Below are 23,927 nucleotides of genomic sequence, written 5' to 3'. Positions count from 1 at the left end.
ATAGGGACCTGCCTGGCCCTCACATCTCCTCGGGGGCCCATAGGGACCTGCCTGGCCCTCACACCTCCTAAGCAGCCCATAGGGACCTGCCTGGCCCTCACATCTCCCCAGGGGCCCATAGGGACCTGCCTGGCCCTTCACATCTCCCCAGGGGCCCATAGGGACCTGCCTGGCCCTTCACATCTCCTCAGGGGCTCATAGAGAGCTGCCTGCCCCTCAGGGACTTTTCAGGCAAGGCAGTGAAAATCTGGAACTCTTTGCCGCCTCAGCTCCGGACCACCGCCTCCTCCCAGGCCTTCAAAAGGGACCTCAAAGTTCTCCTCCTCCAGAGACACCTCCAAAAGTAATTCACGTCCTCATGTTATTTGGAGGAAGACTTCCCACTACTGAAAATTTCTACCTCACATGACCATGGAAGTGCCTTCCCAGTGTATTCTTGTGGTTGGTGTGTCTGCCTGTTTGTAGTGTTTTCCATGTACTGGTGTTCGGTGCCCTTTTGTAACATGCACACACCACTTTGCCCTGGTAACACACGGTTTGCTACCTCTCACATGTTCTACCTTTGTTACCTGCACAAGTGCCACCTTTGCCTACGTAACGCTTTTTGTGCATGAGTGTCTAGCACCTTTTGCAGTATTATACCTCAAATGATACTTTGTTTTCTCTTGTAACGGCACACTTGTCACTTTTTCCTCTTGTGCACTTTTTACTACCTCATGTATTTTGTTTGCTCACAATTGTCACTATTACCTTATGTAACGTAACGTTTGCTTTTGTAATCTGTTAATGTGTAATGTTTCTCATTATGTTTCATTTCTGTTCCTATTGTGAAGCGCTCTGACGCCTTCGGGTAAAGTCCGCGCTATATAAAAATGCATAAATAAATAAAATAAATAAATAAAGGGAGCAGCATGCCCCTCACATCTCCTCGGGGGCCCATAGGAGCTGCCTGCCCCTCACAGCTCCTCAGGGGACCCTGTCGCCTCCTCGGTGCCCCCCGGCGAGGGTGGGGGGTCCGGAGGGAGCCGCTCCAGGTCTGCAGCCCGGGCCCGCCCCGCACGCGTCCGCCCGCGGCTCCGAGGCTCTCCCGCGGGAGGCGGGGCCGGGCCGGGCTCTGCTCCCAGCGCCGCTTCCCTCTCGGCCGCATCCTGACCCGCGGCACCGGCCGGAGGAGGGGACCAGCGGAGGGGGGAGAGCGGCCCCCGCGCACGGCATCCTGTCCAGGGAGACATCCCTGCAGCCTGGGCTGAGGAACGGCGGCCTGCTGCAGGCAGAGCACATACCCTGCACCCCTGGAGGGGACTCGCCTACTGATGCACGCGGACCCCTAGGCCACTCTGCACCCCCTGGAGGGGACCGGGCTGTGCTGCAGCGTCTACGGCACCCCCAGGGGACCCGCACTGCACCCTGCTCAGGCACCCCCTATTGAGGATCCCTGTCCTGCTGCAGGCGGACCCACTACTGTGCAACCCCTGGACCGTCTGTGCTGCAGCTGTTACTGCACCCCCGGAGAGGATCCTTCCGCTGCAGCCCTGTGGGGTCCGGCCCCCTCCCGTGGGCCCCCGCGAAGACACGTGCGCGGCTGAGGCTCGTTCATTCTCCTCCCGCGGCCTCACTGCGCGCTGCCGTGCTGCAGCGCCTTGAAGCATGCTGCGCTGCGTGCTGCAGAGGGCGTGCAGCCTGCCCAATGTGGAGAAGGGCGACAGGCACAGCGACCCGGTGGCCAGCCTCAGCTTCAGAGGTGAGTGTGGGGGCCCGGAGCACCCCCCAGGGGGCACTGCACCTCTGGGCACCTTGTATTCATGGCGTCTGTCCGGGGGGGACGTTGGAGGGTCTGCCCGAGCCACGCGGGCGAGCGGTCGATGAATGAATGGATACATAACTGAATAAGTGCATTTATGTAATTGTAGGGGCATCCGTGACAAAACGAGGGAACGTTTGAATGAATGAATGAAGCAGTGAAAACACTGACCAATAATTGAGTGATAAGTGTAGGTGTGAATGGAACAACCAACGAAATAATTAATGTTTGTCTATTGGATGAATTGTATGTGCATAAACGGGTGGGTGAGTGAGTGAGTGAGTGCACGGATCTCTCAGTGCACGGATCTCTCAGTGCACGGATGTGCGCATGCATTAATGAACAGGGAATGAATGAACAATGAACGAACGGGCGAGTGCATCACACAGTTGGTGGACAGACTGAACAATAGCTGAAGGGAATGACTACAGGCTTAGGTGACACGATAGTGAAGCAATGGATGCATGAGTTAGTGAAGGTAAATTGGACGCGTGTGTGGATGGAAGGCTGAATCCGCGAGCGCGCTGCACGAGTGATATATTTTAAGGAAACATTCACCCCTCCATGGATTTGTTGGCAGGGTCGCTACTAAGAGCTGTCTCCGATTAAAACATAATTTAGTGAGTGTTTGAAGGGGGACCGGGTGTATGTTTAGTCCTCCCAGGGGGGCCGGGTGTATGTTTAATCCTCCCAGGGGGGCCGGGTGTATGTTTAGTCCTCCCAGGGGGGTCGGGTGTATGTTTAATCCTCCCAGGGGGGTCGGGTGTATGTTCAATCCTCCCAGGGGGACCGGGTGTATGTTTAATCCTCCCAGGGGTTCAGGTGTATGTTTAGTCCTCCCAGGGGGGCCGGGTGTATGTTTAATCCTCCCAGGGGTTCAGGTGTATGTTTAGTCCTCCCAGGGGGGCCGGGTGTATGTTTAATCCTCCCAGGGGGGCCGGGTGTATGTTTAGTCCTCCCAGGGGGGTCGGGTGTATGTTTAATCCTCCCAGGGGGGTCGGGTGTATGTTTAATCCTCCCAGGGGGGTCGGGTGTATGTTTAATCCTCCCAGGGGGACCGGGTGTATGTTTAATCCTCCCAGGGGTTCAGGTGTATGTTTAGTCCTCCCAGGGGTTCAGGTGTATGTTTAGTCCTCCCAGGGGGGCCGGGTGTATGTTTAATCCTCCCAGGGGGGTCGGGTGTATGTTTAATCCTCCCAGGGGGACCGGGTGTATGTTTAATCCTCCCAGGGGTTCAGGTGTATGTTTAGTCCTCCCAGGGGTTCAGGTGTATGTTTAGTCCTCCCAGGGGGGCCGGGTGTATGTTTAGTCCTCCCAGGGGGGCCGGGTGTATGTTTAGTCCTCCCAGGGGGGCCGGGTGTATGTTTAGTCCTCCCAGGGGGGCCGGGTGTATGTTTAGTCCTCCCAGGGGGGCCGGGTGTATGTTTAATCCTCCCAGGGGTTCAGGTGTATGTTTAGTCCTCCCAGGGGGGTCGGGTGTATGTTTAATCCTCTCAGGGGGACCGGGTGTATGTTTAATCCTCTGTAACTGGGGGGGCAGGATGCACACCTCTTAATCTGTTTCTCAAATTTATTTCTTATGATCTGAAGCTTGCGTGCTGATTGAGTCTGGTGCCATGCCCTATTGGCACACAAGTTAACAACTTCACTGTAGTGGGGGCTACATCTAGCCCCAAAACATGATGGGGAGGTTTCAGCTGTTCGTAAAATTGCATGTAAGGAATTAGGCGATGGGGTGGTTTTGACTGTTCGCATAATGGGAATGTGACAAGGATTCAAACAGGGAGGAGTAAATTAATAAAACCGCTTGGTACTCAGGGTCTCTCGTAATGCATAGATTTGTGGCATGAAGCATTTGAAATGTAAAAATATTTTCTGGAATCGTGCAATAGCTTCAATCATATTGGGTTAGTAGTTGGTAATGCTAATATGGAAGTGGATAATTCATTTTGTGATTGTGGTCATCTTTATTTGTTTACAGACATCCCCGAAGAAGGGCGTTGTGCCCGAAATGCATTGGGTATTTGTTGAATAAACGCTGCCTGAAATGAATTTATGCTTTAGTCCTGCTCATTCTTGAAGTCTGGATAGACATGGATTGAACAGTAAAAACTCGGAAACAGCATTTACACTTTTGCGTGTGGACTCGAATTAAAATAGAAGAATAAGCATGATAAATTTGAAAATCTCGGAGTAAAATGGATGAGTGTTGAAGAAATAAATAAACATTTTTGCAATTGTGCACGTCAAGCTGTGCGATTGTTTTGGGGCTAGATGTAGCCCCCACTACAGTATGTTTAATCCTCCCAGGGGTTCAGGTGTATGTTTAGTCCTCCCAGGGGGGCCGGGTGTATGTTTAGTCCTCCCAGGGGGCCGGGTGTATGTTTAGTCCTCCCAGGGGTTCAGGTGTATGTTTAGTCCTCCCAGGGGTTCAGGTGTATGTTTAGTCCTCCCAGGGGGGCCGGGTGTATGTTTAGTCCTCCCAGGGGTTCAGGTGTATGTTTAGTCCTCCCAGGGGGGCCGGGTGTATGTTTAGTCCTCCCAGGGGGGCCGGGTGTATGTTTAGCCCTCCCAGGGGGGCCTGGAGTATGTTTAGTCCTCCCAGGGGGGGCGGGTGTATGTTTAGTCCTCCCAGGGGGGCCGGGTGTATGTTTAGTCCTCCCAGGGGGGGCGGGTGTATGTTTAGTCCTCCCAGGGGGGCCGGGTGTATGTTTAGTCCTCCCAGGGGGGCCGGGTGTATGTTTAGTCCTCCCAGGGGGGCCTGGAGTATGTTTAGTCCTCCCAGGGGTTCGGGTGTATGTTTAGTCCTCCCAGGGGTTCAGGAGTATGTTTAGTCTTTGAACGCTTTGGAGCCGGTTCACGAAGGCGTCAGCGAGGGCTCTCCTTTCTGGCTGTGCGTGGATATTTCACAATATTCCCAGTTTAGATGGCCTGGGGCAATTCTCAGACTCATTGAAGAGTGCATGCAGTTGTTCTACAGGAGTGCTAGTGACGTACTCCTGCACACCTCCGTTGTGCCCCCCCCCCCCTCGTGTTTTCTACAGCATTTGTTGCTGCAGAGGTTGGTATTTTTCGGTACCTTAAATAACAGGTTAATGTAGAACCCAACTTCATAGTACTCCTTTCATCGCCTCGAACGGATAAAAGGCTGAGCATGCCTGGCAGGATTTCTACCTGTGACCTGCAGGTCTCTCTCTGTATGTATACATATGTACATTCACTCACACATGTGCAATAACCCACTGAGCTGCCGTAGCAGCTCATAAATCGAGGTGTCACCTATAGTAAGTGCTCACGGGGGAGGGGCTCTCTCCTCGGTGTCTCACATTCCGGCCTCCGCCAAGTGCAGAGGGCGACACTGCTTGCAGCAGGGCAGCGCCGGGAGGAGCCCGGGGGATCGCCCGTGCCTCGTGGGATTGTGTTCAGACACACAGCCTCCTGCCCCCCCCCCTCTGGAATCCGTGCCCCCCCCACCCCTGCAGCAGCTGCACCGCCCGGAGTCCCCGGTGACTGTTGCTGTCCATATATAGCCCGCCTCTGCCCCTCGCAGCGCTGAGAGTGACTCACCGTCCGCCTCATTGTGTCCCCCTCACACTTCCCTCTTCCTCCCCCCTCACCTTCCTGCATCCTGGAGTCTTGTTTATTCCGGGTGTGCCCACGCCCCACCCACAGAGAGGTCTATGATCTTTAGTTACTTCGTTCCTTTTGTATAGCGCCAACATGCTTCCTCTGGCCACTTCTAAGCGCCCCGCCATTGTTGAGTGTATGATATTTATTTTGTTTGTTTCATATAGCGCCAACACGCGGTCTCGTGGCCACTTCAAATCGCCCTTTTCTAGATGGATTTATGATATTGTTTTGCATAGCGCCAAGGTGTTGCCTCCTGGTCAGTTCCAAGCGCTCCGTCCACCAACGCTTGGTGAGGTGCCCTCACTGGTGAAAGGACACTAATTATTGTCATTCATATAGTGCACACCGTGGGTAAAACGTACTACAGGAGTACAACTTTACATACTCCAACATCCCTACGTGAAAACATGTGACATGTGAATGCAGTGGGGCTCAGCAGGGGTATTTATACAGCGAGTGCACTTAGACAGCACCGTGCGTGTTTGCACTTTGACTAACAGGGGATGGACATGTTGGGGCGATTCACAAAGGCCCGTGAGAGTGTGCACACGAGTAATCCCACGGTGCTACTTCCGGACTCATAATCGCCAGTGTGAACCGTCCTCAAAGTCTCCCAAAGCCCCAGGAACGTGTTGCAGCTCAGCCCACTGGCACACATTTTAACCACCCTTGAAAGATGAAAGTTTGAACCCGTCCCACTGGGAATGAACATGCCCCGTGATTGTCTCTGGGTAGGCGCGTAGGCCGCTGAGCTGTACTGCAGCTAGGAGTGCTGGACAGCGACAACTCAGTTCTTCTAGGCGCTACGGCACAGTATCTGACTCCCTCCAGGACCGGTCTAGTAATAGATCAGGTTAACACGAAGTTTTTGCAAGGACCCGAACCAGCCTCCAGTTTATTATACCCAGTGTTATTCTCTTCAGTAGTGGTATTTTTACTTACTGCTATTATCATTACTGGTGGTAGTAGTCAGTCAGTCAGTCAAAATGTCTTTATTCGACTCATTTACAAGTCATACAAAGAATTTAAAACATTTCATACACAAGTTTAAAAATATTTCATACATATTAACATATGACACTAAAAACCGACTACGTTACAATAAATCTAGGCACACAAAATTTTAAAAGAAAATAACAATATAACTAATGGGAATGCTTTTTCATCCTTGCAGCTGCTACCAGTAGTGGTAGTAGTGCCAGTAATAGTTACAGTACTACCAATGGCAGCAATGACGTAATACTATTAGTACTAGTAATAGGAACAGTTGTACTAATGGCAGTAATTGTAACAGTAGTGCCAATGGCAGTACTTGTGCAATACTACTAGTAGTAGAAGTGAGAGTAGAAGTAATTGGAACAGGAGCACCTAAGCTAGTAATACTATTAGTAGTGGGAGTGAGAGTCGTAGTAATAGTATCAATTGTAATTAGACAATAGTATATATTATTAGTAGTATAAGTGGGAGTAGTTATAATAGTAAGAGCTATACAAATAGTGTCAGAAGTACAAGTGGAAATAGTAGTAATAGTAATAGTTGTACCAATGGCAATGCAATACTGTTAGGAATAGTAAGTAAGCATAGTCGTATTAGTGAACATTTGTGCCAATGGCAGTAATTAAGTAATACTCTTAGTAGTAGAAGTGGGAGTAGTAGTAATATTAACAGTTGTACTAATGGCAGCTCAGATGTAATGCTACTAGTAGTAGAAGAGAGAGTAGTAGTAATGGCAGTCATTATTGTTGCAGTAGTAGTATAAGTGGTAGTAGTGACAGCAGTGGCAGCATTCGTGTCGTTCTGTTAGTAGTTCCGGCTGTTGCAGCAGCAGTGGCAGTGTTAAACATAGGACCTGTTAGAGCATAAGTAGGTAGTAACATACTGTGCCCGTCCGTGACAGGACGGGGCACGAGGCAGAGGCTCTCACTTCCCTTACATCTTCAAGGCTGCTAAGATCGTCATCTGATTTGAAAGCACTGCGCCCCACCCCCAATCCTAGGTGCTCAATATTTAACCTCCACAAAGTCGGAATACGCTCTTGCTCGGAATGTAAACTGTCCACCTCAATATGCCAACCCCACCCTGACACTTCCAGGAGACATAGGAAAAGCAAATTACTGCGCAAAACTGAACCTCTAACTTACGTATTTTACAGTACAAATTGCCGATCATTGCCCAAACATAAATATGATATCTTCAACCTCCTAGCTGAAAACGGTCCCAGTGCCCTTTTCCTAACCGAGACCTGGCTGCACGACAGCGCCGGACCGGATGTTGCTATCGCCCTCCCCGACAACTATGCCATTGTCAGAATAGACAGGGATAAACAGCTAGGTGGCGGGATAGCTATTATCTTTAATAGAGAACTAAAATGCACCCTGGAGCCTGTAGCTATTCCAGACTGTGAAGCGGGTCTATTCAAAATTTCCTTGAACCCGAATTTCACAATGTCAGGCCTTCTGATTTATCGACCCCCAGGCAATTCCTCTCAATGGGCATCCAACTTAGCCAATCTTATCACCCCTTATTACATCACGTTAAGCAATTTTTCCCTGCTGGGTGATTTGAACCTGCACCTACTGTTCTAACCTACTTGAAGACCTAAAGGCCCTAAATCTGTCCCTGATAAACTCTAGCCCTACTCATATAGCTGGCCACTTGCTGGACCCTATAATATCCAACATCAGTGAACTAAGTTGTATTGCCACCCTGCCCACAGGCTGGTCTGACCACCATCTTATAAAATTCAACATTAGTTTTCCATCCTCACCCAACCTGCAATATGATGCTCAAGGCTCATGTAGGAAAAATTGGAAGCTAGTAGACCTAGAACTACTAAACTCGGCACTACAACATAACCCACCAAGCTGTAGCTCTAACATGGATTGCCTAGCAACCGAAGCGCAAAATTGGCTCAGCGATGCAGCCAACAAATGTTTGCCCTCTACTTGTATCAAAGGGAGCAGACACCGCCCTCCGGCTCCATGGTATAATGATAGCCTAAAGATCGAAAAATCCAAATGCAAAGCGCTCGAACGCAAATGGCGTAAGAATTACGCCCCTGATGCAAAAAGAAGCTACCAGGAAGCCAGGAATCTTTATCACTCGGCCTGTGCAAAAGCAAGAGCTGCTTTCGTCTCAAAAACTATCATGGAAGCCACAAATATGCCAAAAACCCTCTTCAACAAAGTTAAAGAACTGGCTGGTGCACACACTACAGCTGCTGCACCCCCATTAAATACTCAACAATGTCAGGAGTAAGGATGCTTTTTTACTGAGAAAATTGATAAAATCATCCTAGATATCAAGGCAAAAAATACAGAACTATCCGCTCCCTCTGACCCTGCACCAACATCCCTTGGTGACAACTTACTGGAATCCTGGCCTGCTCTTTCAGTAGACAAGCTGAAATTAATTCTTAAAACCATAGAATCCGGCTCCCCCAGGGACCCCATTCCTATCAAAATCATTAAACAACTTGGTGAAAACTCATTGGAGATCATTGCTAATCTCCTGAATTCATCCCTTGATTTTGCCACTGTCCCAGCCTTGTGGAAACATGCCATGGTTACGCCCCTTCTGAAAAAACCGACTGCAAACCCGGAAATCCTCGCTAATTACAGACCCATATCCCTGCTCCCGGCATTTTCCAAATGTTTGGAGAGACACGTTCACTCTGCTTTAGCTACCTTCGCAGAAGAAAACTCTCTACTACATCCATCACAATCTGGCTTTAGGGCTGGCTTCTCTACAGAAACCGCCCTGCTCGGAGTCACTGAACATATCCGAAAGCTACTTGATCAAGGTCAGATGGTCGCGCTCGTGCTATTGGACCTGAGCGCGGCGTTCGACACCATCTCCCACGAAACTCTTATCAAAGAACTGCACAAAAATGGTGTACGAGGAAAGGCACTGGATTGGATCCGGTCCTTCCTGACAAACCGAACCTTCCAGATCACATCTTCACGAGCCGTTTCGGACTTCCTACCTGCATCCCATGGAGTGCCCCAAGGGTCTATTCTAAGCCCTCTGTTTTTTAATTTATATCTCAAACCCCTGGCCGACCTTGTTGAACAATCGGGTCTCACTCTTATGAACTATGCCGACGACTCCCAAATCATCTTTTCCCTATCCGAATCTTGTCCTCATTCCCCTTCGTTACTCAAAGACGGACTCCTAAACATCCTGAACTGGATGACAAAAAACCAGTTAAAACTAAACGGCGACAAGACGGAGATACTGGTCCTGGGAAAAGATCAAGATCTGTGGAATTCCGCACACTGGCCTGATCAGATGGGCGCCCTTCCTACTCCGGTGACCCACGCTCGAAATTTGGGCTTCATTTTGGACAATTCCCTATCCATGAACCAACAGGCCAGTAAAGTAACTGGCCTATGCCTCACTATAGTTAAATGGTTGAGGAAGATCCTATGGATGCTGCCTTTGTCCACGCAAAAGACCGTAGTCAATGCCCTCATTACATCAAGGCTTGACTACGGCAACATTCTGTACCTAGGCGCAAACAAATCTGTAATCGGCCGACGGCAGATGGTGCAAAACGCAGCAGTTCGGCTACTATGCAATATTCCCAAGAACTCCGGAGTCTCGAACCATCGTCGGAAACTCCATTGGCTCAGGATTGAAAACAGAATCCGCTTTAAAGCCCTGAACTACATGTTCAGAATTAAAGCAGGTACAGCACCTAAATATCTTCAAACCCTCGCCTATCTTTACAGTCCCAAGCGAAACCTTCGGTCGCAGACGGCAGCCTTTTTCTGCGTACCGAGATTCAAACGGGCGAGAACAGGAGGCAGATCCTTCGCCCATCTGGAACCCTCCCTTTGGAACACACTCCCTCCCTTCATTCGGAAGGAAGAAAATTACATCAGATTCAGAAAGCTTGTTAAGACCTGGCTATTTGAACAATAATACTCAATAGCCATTTCCCCCCTTTTTTTCTGTCCTCAAACTAGCTGTGTCTAGGCGCCGGGAAACCCTTTTTGGGTAGCTGTTGCGCCCTATAAATTGAAAAAATAAATAAATAAAATAAATAACATGAGCAGTAGGAACCGCAGCTATGTATGTTTTTGCGCTGCTCAAGGGTCTGCTGGGTGAAGGGTGCGCCCAGAGTGCACCCTCTCATGCCAGAGTGTGCCTACCATGGCATGAAGAGTCTGGCATCTGACAGATATATGTAACATCCACAGTGACCCACTGAGCTATCTCATCAGCTGCCTCTTCCCTCTCAAGTATGTCTGTAACTGAGCATTTCCCTGGAGCCTGGCCCTGGTGCAGTTGTATACTCATGGCGATACAAAAGGGGATGATGGACGCAGCGTTTGAACAAATCAAACACTCACCCCCAGTCAACTGATCTGGGTTTAATCCATCACCATTCTTTAGTTCACTCTGCCACCCCAGTTCAGACATGGCTATATGCAAATCAGTCTGACCCTGTGCCTCATGGGAACAGTGCAGCCCGAACTGCCAAGCCATGTCTTCCCTGGACCGGAAACAAGCATCCTGGGACCGGTTTCGGATTCATAATACTCATGGAGCACATTCCAGTGGTTGTGTTGTGTATATCACCCCCGGGCCGGCACACACGAGGGAGGGTGGATTTAAGACGTACACGCCAGAGCCTGTACTCCTGGTGCAGGAGGGGGTTTGAGGTCTTGCTACTCTTTTTGAGGTGAGCTTTGCCTTTACCTGTAGCATCCTTTCACAAAAGCAACTGTTTGTGAATATATGATGTTACAACGCATGCAATGACAACACATGCTTTTACAATGCAGTCTTTACATCGCAACTACCATTACATTGCATGATTTTACAACGCATGCCATTACAATACATTTTCAAAAACTACCATTACAACTCACACCATTACAATGCATACCATTGCAACACATAATACATTTAGGGCAACAGTAGGGTAAGTGTTGGATAGTGTAGGGGTAAAAATTGCTATTCCCACACCAGGGAGTGCAACAGTAGGGAAAGTGTTGGATAGTATAGGGATACAAAGTACTATTCCCATGTACCCCAAAACCCATACCCACCCTAATACTCAAAAAATCTCTATTACTTACCTCATAATGCGTTGTAATGTCATGCGTTGTAATGGTATGCGTTGTAATGGCATGCGTTGTAATGGCTGGCATTGTAGTGACATGCATTGTAATGGCATGCATTGTAATGGCAAGCGATGTAAAGGCAGTTGCGTTGTAACAGTTGCGTTGTAAAGGTAGATCGTTGTAATGACTGCGTTGTAATGGATGTTTCCCCTGTTTGTTGTTTTCATAAACTGCCACTTTCAGCATCATTCCTCGCTGAAAAGGCCCTCGAAACTTTACGTTCTTAGACCCCCAATGAAGTGAGCCAGCAACACTTTGCAGCTCCCGGGCTATGTAAATAAATAACTTAAAAAAAAAAATACATTGAAAAAAATATAACAGCAGAATAGGGGGTGAAGGGGAGCAAGGTGCGAGAATTGGGAGCTGGGTTGGCATGAAAAGAGAGCACACAGAGAAGGGCGATGAAAAGGCAGGCCGGGGAGGGGGGGAGCACAAGGATACACATTCAATGTCATGGATAAAAGGTTTACAAAAATAGTCCCTCAAGTATGCATGGAAGGATACAACTCATCCACTGAGAACACTGTGAGCCGGAATATGCTTGTGGGTGGAACAAACGCAGGAATAGGAAGGGCATCCATCGAATCAACACCTGAGAACTGAGATAGACAGCAAACCCATCCAATCATTATTAAGGTGTTTACCTAAAACCCACCCTAAGTACATGGTATGTATTGGAAACAACTCTTCTCCCAAATACAGCTAAAGCTAGGCGAGATCTAACAAGGGGAGGTGCAGAAGAAATGGTAAAAAAACACACATCAGACATAGAGCTGAAAATATGTCTTTTATATCTGCACAAGGCACAGAAGTTATTCATTCAGGAACAAAAATAATTTCCAATGAAAATGACACAGCATAAAAATTAGTGTGTGTTTCCCCCACAAAACTCACACTCTCTCTCCCTCTGTTTTGAAATGCCTCAAAAATGTTGGTTATTTGACTAAATATTGTGTTTTCTCTCACCTTGTTTGCGCCCTACCAATCCACAAACCTCTCCCCTTCCACTGCCCCTTCTACCCCTTTCATGCACCCTGCTTGTCGTACAATGCACTTTAACATTATATGACAGTGTGATTGTTGGAAAATCTGAAACATACACCACCCCCCAGTCTTACTGATCAAGTTACGCCCCTGCCTGAGCTGTGCCCGCGGATATGCACACCTGAAGTAACAGGGAGTCGCGTCAGGACACGTCCCAACTGCTGATTCACAGGTAGGAATCACTCCACAGACCTGCCAGGAATTTACAGCAGGATCCCTGCAAGCCGACCACCAAGGCTGTGTCTGTGTCGTGTGTGTTCACAAACCTCCCAGACCCTAGCTACACCGACCCACCATGGCTGTCTCAGTGACTGGTGTGTTTACATGGCACTCTGACACCTCACTACACCGACCCGCCATGGCTCTCCCAGAGACGGGTGTGTTTACACCGACGCACCATGACTGTCTCAGTGACTGATGTGTTTACATACCTCACAACCCCCTAGCTCCATGGACCCTCCATGGCTGTCTCAGTCACGGGTGTGTTAACCTACCTCCCAGACCCGTAGCTCCATGGACCCTCGATGGCTGTCTCAGTCACGGGTGTGTTAACCTACCTCCCAGACCCGTAGCTCCATGGACCCTCGATGGCTGTCTCAGTCACGGGTGTGTTAACCTACCTCCCAGACCCCTAGCTCCATTGACCCACCATGCCTGTCTCAGTGACGGGTGTGTTTACACCGACCCACCATGACTGTCTCAGTCATGGGTGTGTTTACATACCTCCCAGACTCCTAGCTCCATGGACCCTCCATGGCTGTCTCAGTCACGGGTGTGTTAACCTACCTCCCAGACCCGTAGCTCCATGGACCCTCGATGGCTGTCTCAGTCACGGGTGTGTTAACCTACCTCCCAGACCCGTAGCTCCATGGACCCTCGATGGCTGTCTCAGTCACGGGTGTGTTAACCTACCTCCCAGACCCCTAGCTCCATTGACCCACCATGCCTGTCTCAGTGACGGGTGTGTTTACACCGACCCACCATGACTGTCTCAGTCATGAGTGTGTTTACATACCTCCCAGACTCCTAGCTCCATGGACCCACAATGGCTGTCTCAGTGACGGGTGTGCTTACACCAACCCGCCATGGCTCTGTGACCAGTGTGTTTACATACCTCCCAGACCCCTAGTTCCACCGATCGAGAACACTGTCAACAAACAACTGACCCGCTACCTCGAGGAGAACAGCATCCTGGACCCGTCCCAGTCCGGGTTCCGCAGCAACCACAGCACCGAAACTGCCCTCATTGCCACCACCGATGACATCAGGACCCTGCTAGACACTGGAGAAACCGTGGCCCTCATCTTCCTGGACCTTCCAGCCGCCTTCGACGCGGTCTGCCACCGCACACTACGAACACGCCTCCACGATGGCGGGATCCAAGAGAAGGCCCTGGACTGGACCACCTCCTTCCTCTCCGTCAGAACATAGAGCGTCCGTGTTTCCCTCTTCTGCTCCGAAGCCACCGAGATCATCTGCGGCTTACCCCAGGGCTAATCTCTCAGCCCAATGCCGTTTAACATCTACATGGCACCGCTCGCCCACGTCGCCCGACAGCACGATCTCAACATTATCTCTTACGCCGATGACACCCAGCTGATCCTCTCCCTCACCAAGGACCCTCATAATGCCAAAACCAACCTCCACGAAGGAATGAAGGCCGTCAATGAATGGATGAAGAACAGCCAACTGAAGCTGAACTCGGACAAGATGGAGGTCCTCATCCTCGGATCCACCCCTTCGCCCTGGGACAACTCCTGGTGGCCAACGGCACTGAGAACAGCTCCAACACCCACCGACCACGCACGCAACCTAGGGGTCATCCTTGACTCCACCCTCTCCATGACCAAGCAGGTCAACGCAGTCTCTTCCTCCTGCTACAACACCCTCCGCATGCTCTGCAAGATCTACAAGTGGATCCCCACCGAAACGAGAAGAACGGTCACCCAGGCCCTCGTCACCAGCCGGCTGGACTACGGAAGCGCCCTCTATGCAGGAGCCTCGGCCAAACTCCTGAAACGGCTTCAATGCGTCCAGAACACCCCTGCTCACCTGATCCTTGACATCCCTTGCCGCAGCACATCACACCCCACTTGAGAGACCTGCACTGGCTCCCCATCAACAAGAGGATAACCTTTAAGCTCCTCACCCACGCACACAAGGCACTCCATAACACCGGACCAGCGTACCTCAACAGACGACTCAGCTTCTACACCCCCACCCACCGGCTCTGCTCCGCTGACCTTGCCCTCGCCACAGTCCCCGCATCCAAAGAGAGACCTCCGGTGGCAGATCGTTCTCCCACCTCGCCGCCAAGACCTGGAACACCCTCCCCATCCACCTACGGCAGACCCAACACCTGCTGACCTTCAGAAGATTCCTCAAGACCTGGCTTTTCGAGCAGTAGCAGCATTCTTCCCCCCCCCCACCGCCTTGAGACCCTCACGGGTAAGTAGTGCACTTTACAAATGATATGATTGATTGATTGACCCGCCATGCCTGTCTCAGTGACGGGTGTGTTTACACCGACCTACAATGGCTGTCTCAGTGACATGGTGTGTTTATATACCTCCCAGACCCCTAGCTCCACCGAGGGACTTTTACTCAGATCAGACATTGAGGGTTCTGGGGGTATGTCAACCATTTATTTCAAAGTTTACACACCGTGAGGAAAGAGTGCAGGCAGTCCGGGAAAGGTGGCCTTTAAAGGGAGAGGATTACCCAACAGGAAGCAGAAGTGCTGGATTGTGAGCTTGCAAAGTATGACCACCAGCCCACAGATTGACCGGTATGAGCAAGCAGAGCGAGCGGGTAGGATATGCTAAGCATTTTCATTATTAAAATAGGGCGAAAGGTTTTCTAAATATATGGGTGAAAGTCTTAGATTTTATGGCATCCTCATAGAAAATCAACGGAAGCATCCACGACTTTTGGTTCAGACACAGTACAAAGGAGCATTATATCTCAGCAGCAGCAAATCATGTATGTTTCTATGATTTTATTATTTATTATTTATTTAGAATTTTTGTATAGCGCTAGCTGGACCCGAGGGTATCAGAGCGCTTCACAGCAAGTACAATTATGAGCCTTATCGGCATATACAGAATCCGCCATTTACAAACTTAAGATCATTATAAACATAATTACCATACAGTTCTTGTGGTCGAACAAGAAGGTCGAGGCTGAGGGGTTTCATAAAGAGGAGTCACCCCCAGATTCATCAAAGTCATGTTTTGCGAGTCCTTAATAGTGAAATTTAAGGATTCGCTATTAAAGACTCGCAAAACGGGATGCATGTAGGAATCGCAATATTATTTGCGATTCCTACTGATTCCTAATTTGCGATTAGCTAATTGCTAATCGCAAATAACCCCTTCGACGCTCATGACGAGCTCAGCTCGTCATGAGTTACGCCTCTCATACGCTCATGACGAGCTGAGCTCGTCATGAACCGCGGGGTTTTTGAAAAACGTAGCGTACAGCGGGAAAACCGCTAGCGCGCATGCGGTTAAGGAATGGCTCCCCATTCATTCCTATGGGCTTAGCAATTAGCTAATCGCAAATGTGCTACAATTTCAAGGGTGCCAGGGTGTCCAAAGGACACCCTGTTGCACCCCTGAAATGGTAATGTTCACTGGTGTTGCGCACACACATGTCCCAAGGACATGTGTGTGTGTGACATACAACTTTTTGCATTTTTCTAAGTTTTTGCTATTTACCACGTAGTTTGACTTCGCGGTAAATAGCATCCCAAATGCAAAAATACCGCTCCCAAAGGGCCAGATTCTCAGAATCTGGCCCTTTGCGACCTGATTTTTGTTTGATGAATCTGGCCGCAGTTTGCTGAAAGCGAGTGGGGTGTCTATCAAACAAGACGAGGTACGGCGGGAGATCCCGGCGATTATAGTTCTAAGGCAACCACATCAAGGTTGTGGTGCGGTGTCTAACTTTTTCCGGAGAATCTTGGGTTCTTCTCGTTAAGTTCAAGAACGCTCTAGGAAGAGGGCTTTGAGTAGGATCTTGAATTTCGGGAAAGAGGTGGTCGTTCTGATGTGGGGGGGATGGAGTTCCAGATCTTAGGTGCATTTTTCGCAAAGGATCTAGTTGCGGTTTTGTGTTTCCGAGATTTCAGTGGGATGAGTAGTAGCATGTTGGAACTTCTGAGATTCCTGGACTGGCCGGCCCTTTTGAGTTTGGCAGCCAGTTATTCTGGTTTGCCTGTGTGAAGGGCTTCGTGTGTGAGGCAGGCTGTTGGAAGCTGGCTCATTGTTCAATTGGGAGCTACTTAAGCTCCTTGAGTGCGGGAGAGATGTGGTCGAATTTCTTAGTTCCTGTGACCATTCTTGCTGCGGCATTGAAAGTAGTTTTCAGGGGACCTAGGTGAGATTTTGCTGTCCCGGTCAAGGCTACGATTCCATAGTCGATTCTGGAGAGCACCAGTCCCTGGTGGCCTGTTGAAGGTCTTTCTGGGGAAGGAAGGTTTTTATTTTGTATAGGAGTTTCAGATTGAGAAACGCGCTTTTGGCGGATCTTGAGATGTGCTTTTTCATGTCCAGTTTGGGGGTCTAAGGTGATACCTAGCAATTTCACCGAGTCCGTTGGCGTGAGGGTGCCATTGAGGGCGTAAATGGCTTTGAGCCATTCTTCGATTTGGGGGTTTTCGTCTTTGTTGGAGATGAGGAGAACTTCTGTTTTCTCTTGATTAAGTTTAAGGTGGTTCAATGTGAGCCATTGTTGGACCCCTTTGAGCATGACATTTAGTGGCCCATTAGGATGTCTGGTGGATCGCCACCACCATGCGGGCGGTGGTGATCCACCAGACATCCTTACCCGCCCGCCACCTATTTCCCCCGTCATATTACTATGGCGGGGGGACCACGGCGGACGGAAAGACCGTCCGCCGCTTTTCCGCCCTGGTCGCTTTGCGACCGGGGCGGAAAAGGTTTAATATGGTGGCGGTGTCTATCAGATACCGGCAGCCATATGAGCATGGGCCAAAACAGATGCCTTTCCGTGGCGGCAATGCTGCCACAGAAAGGCAGGTGGTCTTCACTTCGGGGGCCCCCTGTGGGCTCCCATGGTGAAGGCGAGGTGGGGGGTGCACATGGGGGGGTACCTGTGGTACCCCCTGCATTTGCATATGCAATGCGTCGTGCCTGACGCTTTATGTATGCAAATGCATACATGCATTTTTAGCATTGTGGCAGGCGGTGCTGAGAGCATCACCCGCCACAATGTTAAAAATGTAGGATGCGCCCGCCACTGTGGCGGGCGCATCCTAATACCCCCCCATGGGACCCCCGCCCTTATGGCTGGCGGTCCCATTATCCGAAAGGATGTGCGGCGGACTAAGTCCACCCGTCATCCTAATGACCCCCTTAGTCTGTGAATGTCGTCGATGGAGGTGGTTTCCAGATAAAGCTGTGTGTTATCCACATGGAGGTGGAAGGGGATGTTGGAATTCCTGAGTACTGTGGTGAGGGGTTCCATGTAGATGTTGAAAAGTTGGGGAGAGAGTAATGACCCTTGTGGAACTCCTCTTGTTGACAAGCAGGGGGTCGGATTCAAAGTTTTAAATTTTTATTCTTTGCGAGCGGTTGTGTAGAAAGGAGGAGAACCAGTTTAGGACCGTCATTTCAAATCCTGCTCTTTCTTGAAGGACTTTGAGGAGCAGGGTGTGATCAACTGTATCGAAAGCGGCTGATAAGTCTAGGAGAATGAGAAGGCAGCATTAGTCTGAGTCAAGTGACTTGTGTAAATCGTCTATGACGTTTAGGATTGCGGTTTCGGTGCTGCATCCCTTTCTGAATCCCGATTGGTGTGGGTCTAGGAGCTTGATGCTCTCCAAGTGTTGGGTTAGCTGTGGAAGAACACATCTTTCCAGAATTTTGGATAAAAGAGGTAGGTTCGATACAGATCTAAAGTTGTTCATGTCTTCAGTGTCTAGACCTGTTTTCTTTTAGTAGCGGAGTGACTTGGCCTGCTTTGAGGCAGTCTGAGATGATTCCCGAGCTGTTGATGATCTTGCACCAAATTGGGGCTAAGATAAGCTTCAGGTCTTTAGCCAGGCTCTTGGGAAGCTAATCTAGGGAGTGGGATGAAGGTTTGGCGTTTGCGATCAGATTGACTATCTCTGCTTCCTGGATGGGGGTTAAGGAGGACCAGTGATTAGGTGGGTTCACTGGGGCACTGTCCTTAATTGCTGGCATCTTGGTCTCCGTGAGAGGGTAGGGATTTGTGCTGAGAGAGAGATCGATCTTGGCGATTTGTTCATTGAAAAAGCTGGCAAAGTTGTTGCATTGTTCTTTGGAAGCCACTATATCGGATGTCATCGGCTTGGATGTTTGGCTCCTAATGATACTAAAGAGTTCTTAGGGTTGTATTTTTGCATTGTCTAAAGCGGAGCAGAAGAAAGTTGTCTGCTTGTTCTTTATGTGCTTATTGTAGTTTCTGCATGCTGCCTTGAGTTGATCACGGTGGAGGGAGGAGAGATTGCGCCTCCAGATTCTTTGTAGGGTTCTAAGATGTCTTCTTTCATCATTGATGTAGGTGGTGAACCAAGACCTGGAGGGGGGTGCTTCGGATTTTTTTAGTTTCAAGGGTGCCAGGAGGTCCAAGGTGAGCGTCATGTTGGAATGGTAGAGAGAGGTGAGTACGGCGGTTGAGAGGTGCTCAGTCGTGCTCAGGAGGAGTGTGCTTAGTCCTTCTTCTAGGTTGGCCCGAGGGACTTGAGCTGTGTTCGTGACCCATTTGGGAGGAACTTGTTTAGGGGGTTGAGTTAGGGCCGGTTGGTTGATATTGAAAAGAATAATGTGGTGATCTGACCAGTCCACGGGAATAATATAGGCGATAGTGATAGTGTTTCTATCCGAAATGATTGCGTCAAGGATCGCTCCTCTGTGGTGTGGTTCTTCTGCGCAGTGTTGTATCAAATCGATTTCTAGCAGGAGGCTGTTAAGAGATTGAATGAGCTGGTTTTTTGTTTCATTCCATCTTATGTTGAGGTCACTCAGAATTATGCTGTTGGCGTTGCTGAGTGCACAGTGGGTGATTAGGTCAGAGAGCTGTGCTCCGAATTCGTTGCAATTGCCTGTAGGGCGATACAAGAGGTGGCAAAGTAGTGATCTGTTCCTGCATTATTTGATGTTGACTGAAAGGCATTCGAAGGAGCTATAAAGGCACGATGAGCTTTCCGTGATAGAAAAGTTACTTTTATGAATGATTGCTAAGCCTTCGCCTCTCTGCTCATGTCTATCTTTGTGGATTATTGTAAATCCGGGCGGCACCAGCATGTCCATGTTGGGGTAGGACAGGGTGTTGAGCCAGGTTTCAGTGATGAAAGCTACATCTAGGTCATGGGAGAGGATAGCTTCAGCTAATTCTGTTGCATGTTTGGAGGCGGATCTGCTGTTGATGAGCATGCATTTAATGGGAGGTTAATCTTCGAACCTCAACTTGCTGAGTTGGGCTCTGGTTAGGGGGGTTAGGTGCGCTGGGGGTCTAGGGATTCTAGGGGGGGTTGTTCCCTTCCAACTCCTGTAATTACTTGAATCGTGGATTTGGGTGAGGAGTTCCACGGGGGGACCTGTGCTAAGGCAAGTAGAATCACTTTCTGTGAGGAGTGTGCGGAATTGGGGTAGGGGTTAGCGGGGTGGTCATATGATGAGGCGAGTGTAGTTGCTTCCTGTGGTGGGTTTAGTTCTTCTTGGTCTGTCTGCTCGCATCTCGGTCCCTGGCTTCATGACTGGCGGAAGGGATCTGGGGGGGCAGGGGTCCAATTGGGGGGAGGCGTTTTGCTCCTACTGGGTTGAGAGAGGATGGTCAACGGAATGTGGGGTGGGCATACGGATTTTAGCTAGCGAGGATAGGGTTTCGTTCAGGCCTTGGACCAAGGTTTCGAGCTGAGCTTCAAGTAGGTTGAGGCGATGCGTCAGATTATTTGTAAGGTGGGAAGGGGAAGATGGGTGGTGCTATGCGCTGGGGAGGAGGGTGCGGTCCTGTCTGGTTGGATGATGGTGGGTGAGCTGCATGTATTGTTATTTCTAATAAGGTTCAGGGGAACTGAGGGAGCTATCTATAGCCGAGTGTCTAGCTGCGACAGGGCTGGTAGGGGGGGCTGTGGAGCAGTTGTGATTGGGAGTAGGGCTCCTCTCTGGTAGGCTGGCTATGATTGGTGGTGGGGCAGTGTTGGACGGTGGGTGGAACCTTCATTGCACGGGACGAGTGGCGGTAGATGTCATTGGAAGGTGGGGGAGGGGCTCAGAGAGAGGGCAAGGGCGGGGTCCGATGTCTTGATGGTTGTTGAAGGCTCCTAGGGTGGGGGGTCCGTGTATGGGGTGTGTTGTGAAATGTTGTCTTCTTCAGCGAGAGGAAAAGGGAGTCGAAGAACTCGAGGTTCTCGTTTTTTGCCTGTATCAGGATGGTGCCATTCTCGAAAATGGTTATGGAGATGCAGCCGGTAAGGGTCTGGTGTTTCGGGAGGGGGATAGTAAGTTTGCTTCTAAGAGCTGTGATGGTGGTTTTGGAGATGAGGAGGTGTGAGTTGAGGGTGTTGACCCAGTGGTTGGGTCTGTCGGTGTGGAAGATGAAGTTCATTTTAAGCTGTCCTCTAGATGAGCAGTGGTATGAATCTACGATTAGCGTCTGTGGGGGAAAGTTATAGCGAATGCATTCTGTCCGTGGGGTGTCAGGTAGTTAGGGGTAGGGCGAGGGTAGGCGTCCATTTGCATGGCTGGTGGCATCTTAGCTAGGATGAAAGAGGAGGTGTTCCTCTAGTGTGTAGGGGGGAGACTGCCGTGCCGGGGGGGGGAGCGCTACTTGACGGGGTGGAAGGTGGGGTAGTTAGAAGTTAGAGAGGAGGTCTCTCTAGGGGATGTTGTTCCTAGGGTGATGAAATGAAATGAAATGAAAAATTGCATTTGTATAGCGCATAACTGCCCTGAGGCCTCGCAGCGCTTGTATCCCCAGGCTCCCCCCTTTGGGGTGCACAGCGTGTTGAGGGTCCCCACTAACCTGGTGTTGCTGGGTTGGGGTGATCCTGCTCTCTGTGGGTATTCCTGGTCTTGTGCAGTGCTTCCTTGCCGCCAGCTTGGGGGGTTTCGCTCTAGAATGAGGCCTTCTAGTTAGAAGCACATACCTATTGCCCGGGGGCTGTACTATCTTGCTGGAGAATGCGGGCAGTAAGACTATGCTCACCTCCGAGTGGATAAGAAACCTGGCACAAGTGCATCTTTGGTTTCTGTGTTTGCGTCTTCTAGGGCGGCCATTTTGGGGTCAGGCTGTAGGCTGCTGCGTCTTTGCCGCTACCCCCCTTTTTCGTAGGTAGTTGTAGGGAAACAGCGCATTTACTCTTTACCATTTATTTGACGCTTGCTACCACTCTTGAGCACAGCAAAGAAGAGCAGAAAATCCCAGCTGAGGAGCAGTTCCTGGAGAAGGGACCATTAGGTAAAGGAGGAGACTCTCATGGGAAACAGAAGAAAGCCCCTCTTCAGAGAAACAAGACTGTTCTGAACGAAAGTAGATGACGAAATCATGGATGCAACGGCAAAGCTAATATGTCTCATCTCTGGCCTTCTGGCTTTGCCAAGGCCTGAAAAATGGATGGCCCAGCATGATGACGTATACGCATGCATGCGGAAGAACTCATGCACACATGCGTCATGATGCTGAGGGGCCTTTTTTTTAAACTTCATGGCCGGCCCCAGCAAAATGACATATTCGTCATGATGCTGCGGTGGCCATAAAAAACAGTTTCTAGGTGGCAAAGACTTGTGTTGCGGCAGAACATTTAAAAGTAAAGTGTGTAGAGGCACATAATCGAGAACGGATTAGCAAACTGCTATGCATTGATTTATTTTGATAGGATAAAGTTTTTACAGTAGCAGCCCCAACCTATGTCTTTCAATCACCAGTAGGTAGTCGCCAGTGGGTAGTTATAGTTAGAACCTATTTTCCATAGGAAATCCGCAACATTCTATTCCTAACAACGTTGGCACCGGTTGACGAATCTTCGTGAAATTTTCTAAACTTTTGGCCAGCTCCGGTCCGCTCCTTTCCTTAAAGTTTGGGGGTGATTCATCAAGCGGGTGCCGAGAAAAAAGGGGGGTCCCAAAGAGTGTTTTTTTTCCCCATACAATTTTCCATAGGAACCTTTAGTCGCAGCTAAAGCCCGAACTGCTGAACGGAATTACACCAAATTTGGCAACTAGGTAGTCCTTGTTTCAGACTTGTGCCTTTTTGTTAAATGGTGTAAATCTGTTAAGTAGTTGCTGAGAAAATCACATATATATCTATAGACGCTGTGGATCCGTGCACCCTGAGCGCACCCTGCACGCACCCTCCCGATCGAGCTGCATGCTAATTGGCTGTCAACTGGCTGTCAACACTCCAAACCAGGAAGTGTTGGCTGCCATTTTGTACATCGGTAGAGGCTTGGAAAAAGTGTGCAAAATGCAAAAAGGGGGCAGGGTAGAAACACCCTGACCCCCAGGCCTGCTTAGAGGGTCCTCCTCCCCCCACAATTTTTTTTTAAAATGGCAAAATCCGTGCAGGGTGCGCGGATTCTGCTGTGATAAAAAAAAACGAAGCTCGGGCACCCGCGCTTTGAAGATAATTAGCCTCCAGGGGGGCAAGTCCCGGGGGCATGCTCAAAAAAAGTGTGGGGGGCCCAGTCCCCCTCACACTGCCCCGGGGCCAGCCACCCCCGGGGCAAAGTATTAATAGTTGCGGGGGGCACACGGCCCCCCCGCAGTCCCGGGGACCGCCACCCCCGGGGCTTTGGAAAGTTATGTTTGGGGGGCCACTAAGGCCCCTTCAAGCCAAGGGGACCACCACCCCTGGGGCTCAACTTAATCGTTATTGCAGGGGGAGCACAGTGCCCCGGGGGCCACGACTCCCCGGGCTTTTTAAAAAAAAAAAACAGCCTGTGTGGGGGGCTCAAGCCCCCCCCCCCCCCCCCCCCCCCCCACATGCCACAGGGACCACCACCTCCCTGGGGCTTTGCTAATGTTGAGAGGGGGGACGCGTGGCCCCCTCCTGGAGCCCTGTGATGACCCTGGGAACCGCCACCCCCCAGGGCCGGTTCCTGCAGTGTCCCGGGGTACCCAACCTGTCATAGCAAACTTGGTTTGGATTTTGAAAGAGAGAGCAGGGAAAACTGCTCTCTCTTTCAAAATGCAAACCAGATTGCTTTTCCACACGGGGAGCTGCATGTTAGCAGCTCCATAATGTGGAAATGCAATGCCGGCTCCCGAAGGATGCCGGGAGCCGGCTGGGACCGTGGGGCATTGGGGCGCCCCCCACTGCCCCCAACGTTG

At 50.1% G+C, this 23,927-nt stretch overlaps 1 protein-coding gene across 1 annotated transcript in view; it reads left to right on the top strand.

Annotated features, from left to right (window-relative positions):
• The first annotated feature begins 1,409 nt into the window (after positions 1 to 1,409).
• DYSF (dysferlin) overlaps positions 1,410 to 23,927 on the top strand; it is a 1,004,398-nt gene continuing 981,880 nt past the window's right edge. The window contains exon 1 of the mRNA XM_078674496.1: positions 1,410 to 1,741. Coding sequence (XP_078530622.1) covers positions 1,648 to 1,741 — 94 coding nt within the window. The 5' untranslated portion in view covers positions 1,410 to 1,647. The remainder of the gene's footprint in view (positions 1,742 to 23,927) is intronic.

This window comes from Lissotriton helveticus, chromosome 2_1 (genome assembly GCF_964261635.1).
Source record: "Lissotriton helveticus chromosome 2_1, aLisHel1.1, whole genome shotgun sequence".
NCBI lineage: Eukaryota > Metazoa > Chordata > Amphibia > Caudata > Salamandridae > Lissotriton > Lissotriton helveticus.
This window is presented reverse-complemented; position numbering and strand designations above follow the sequence as displayed.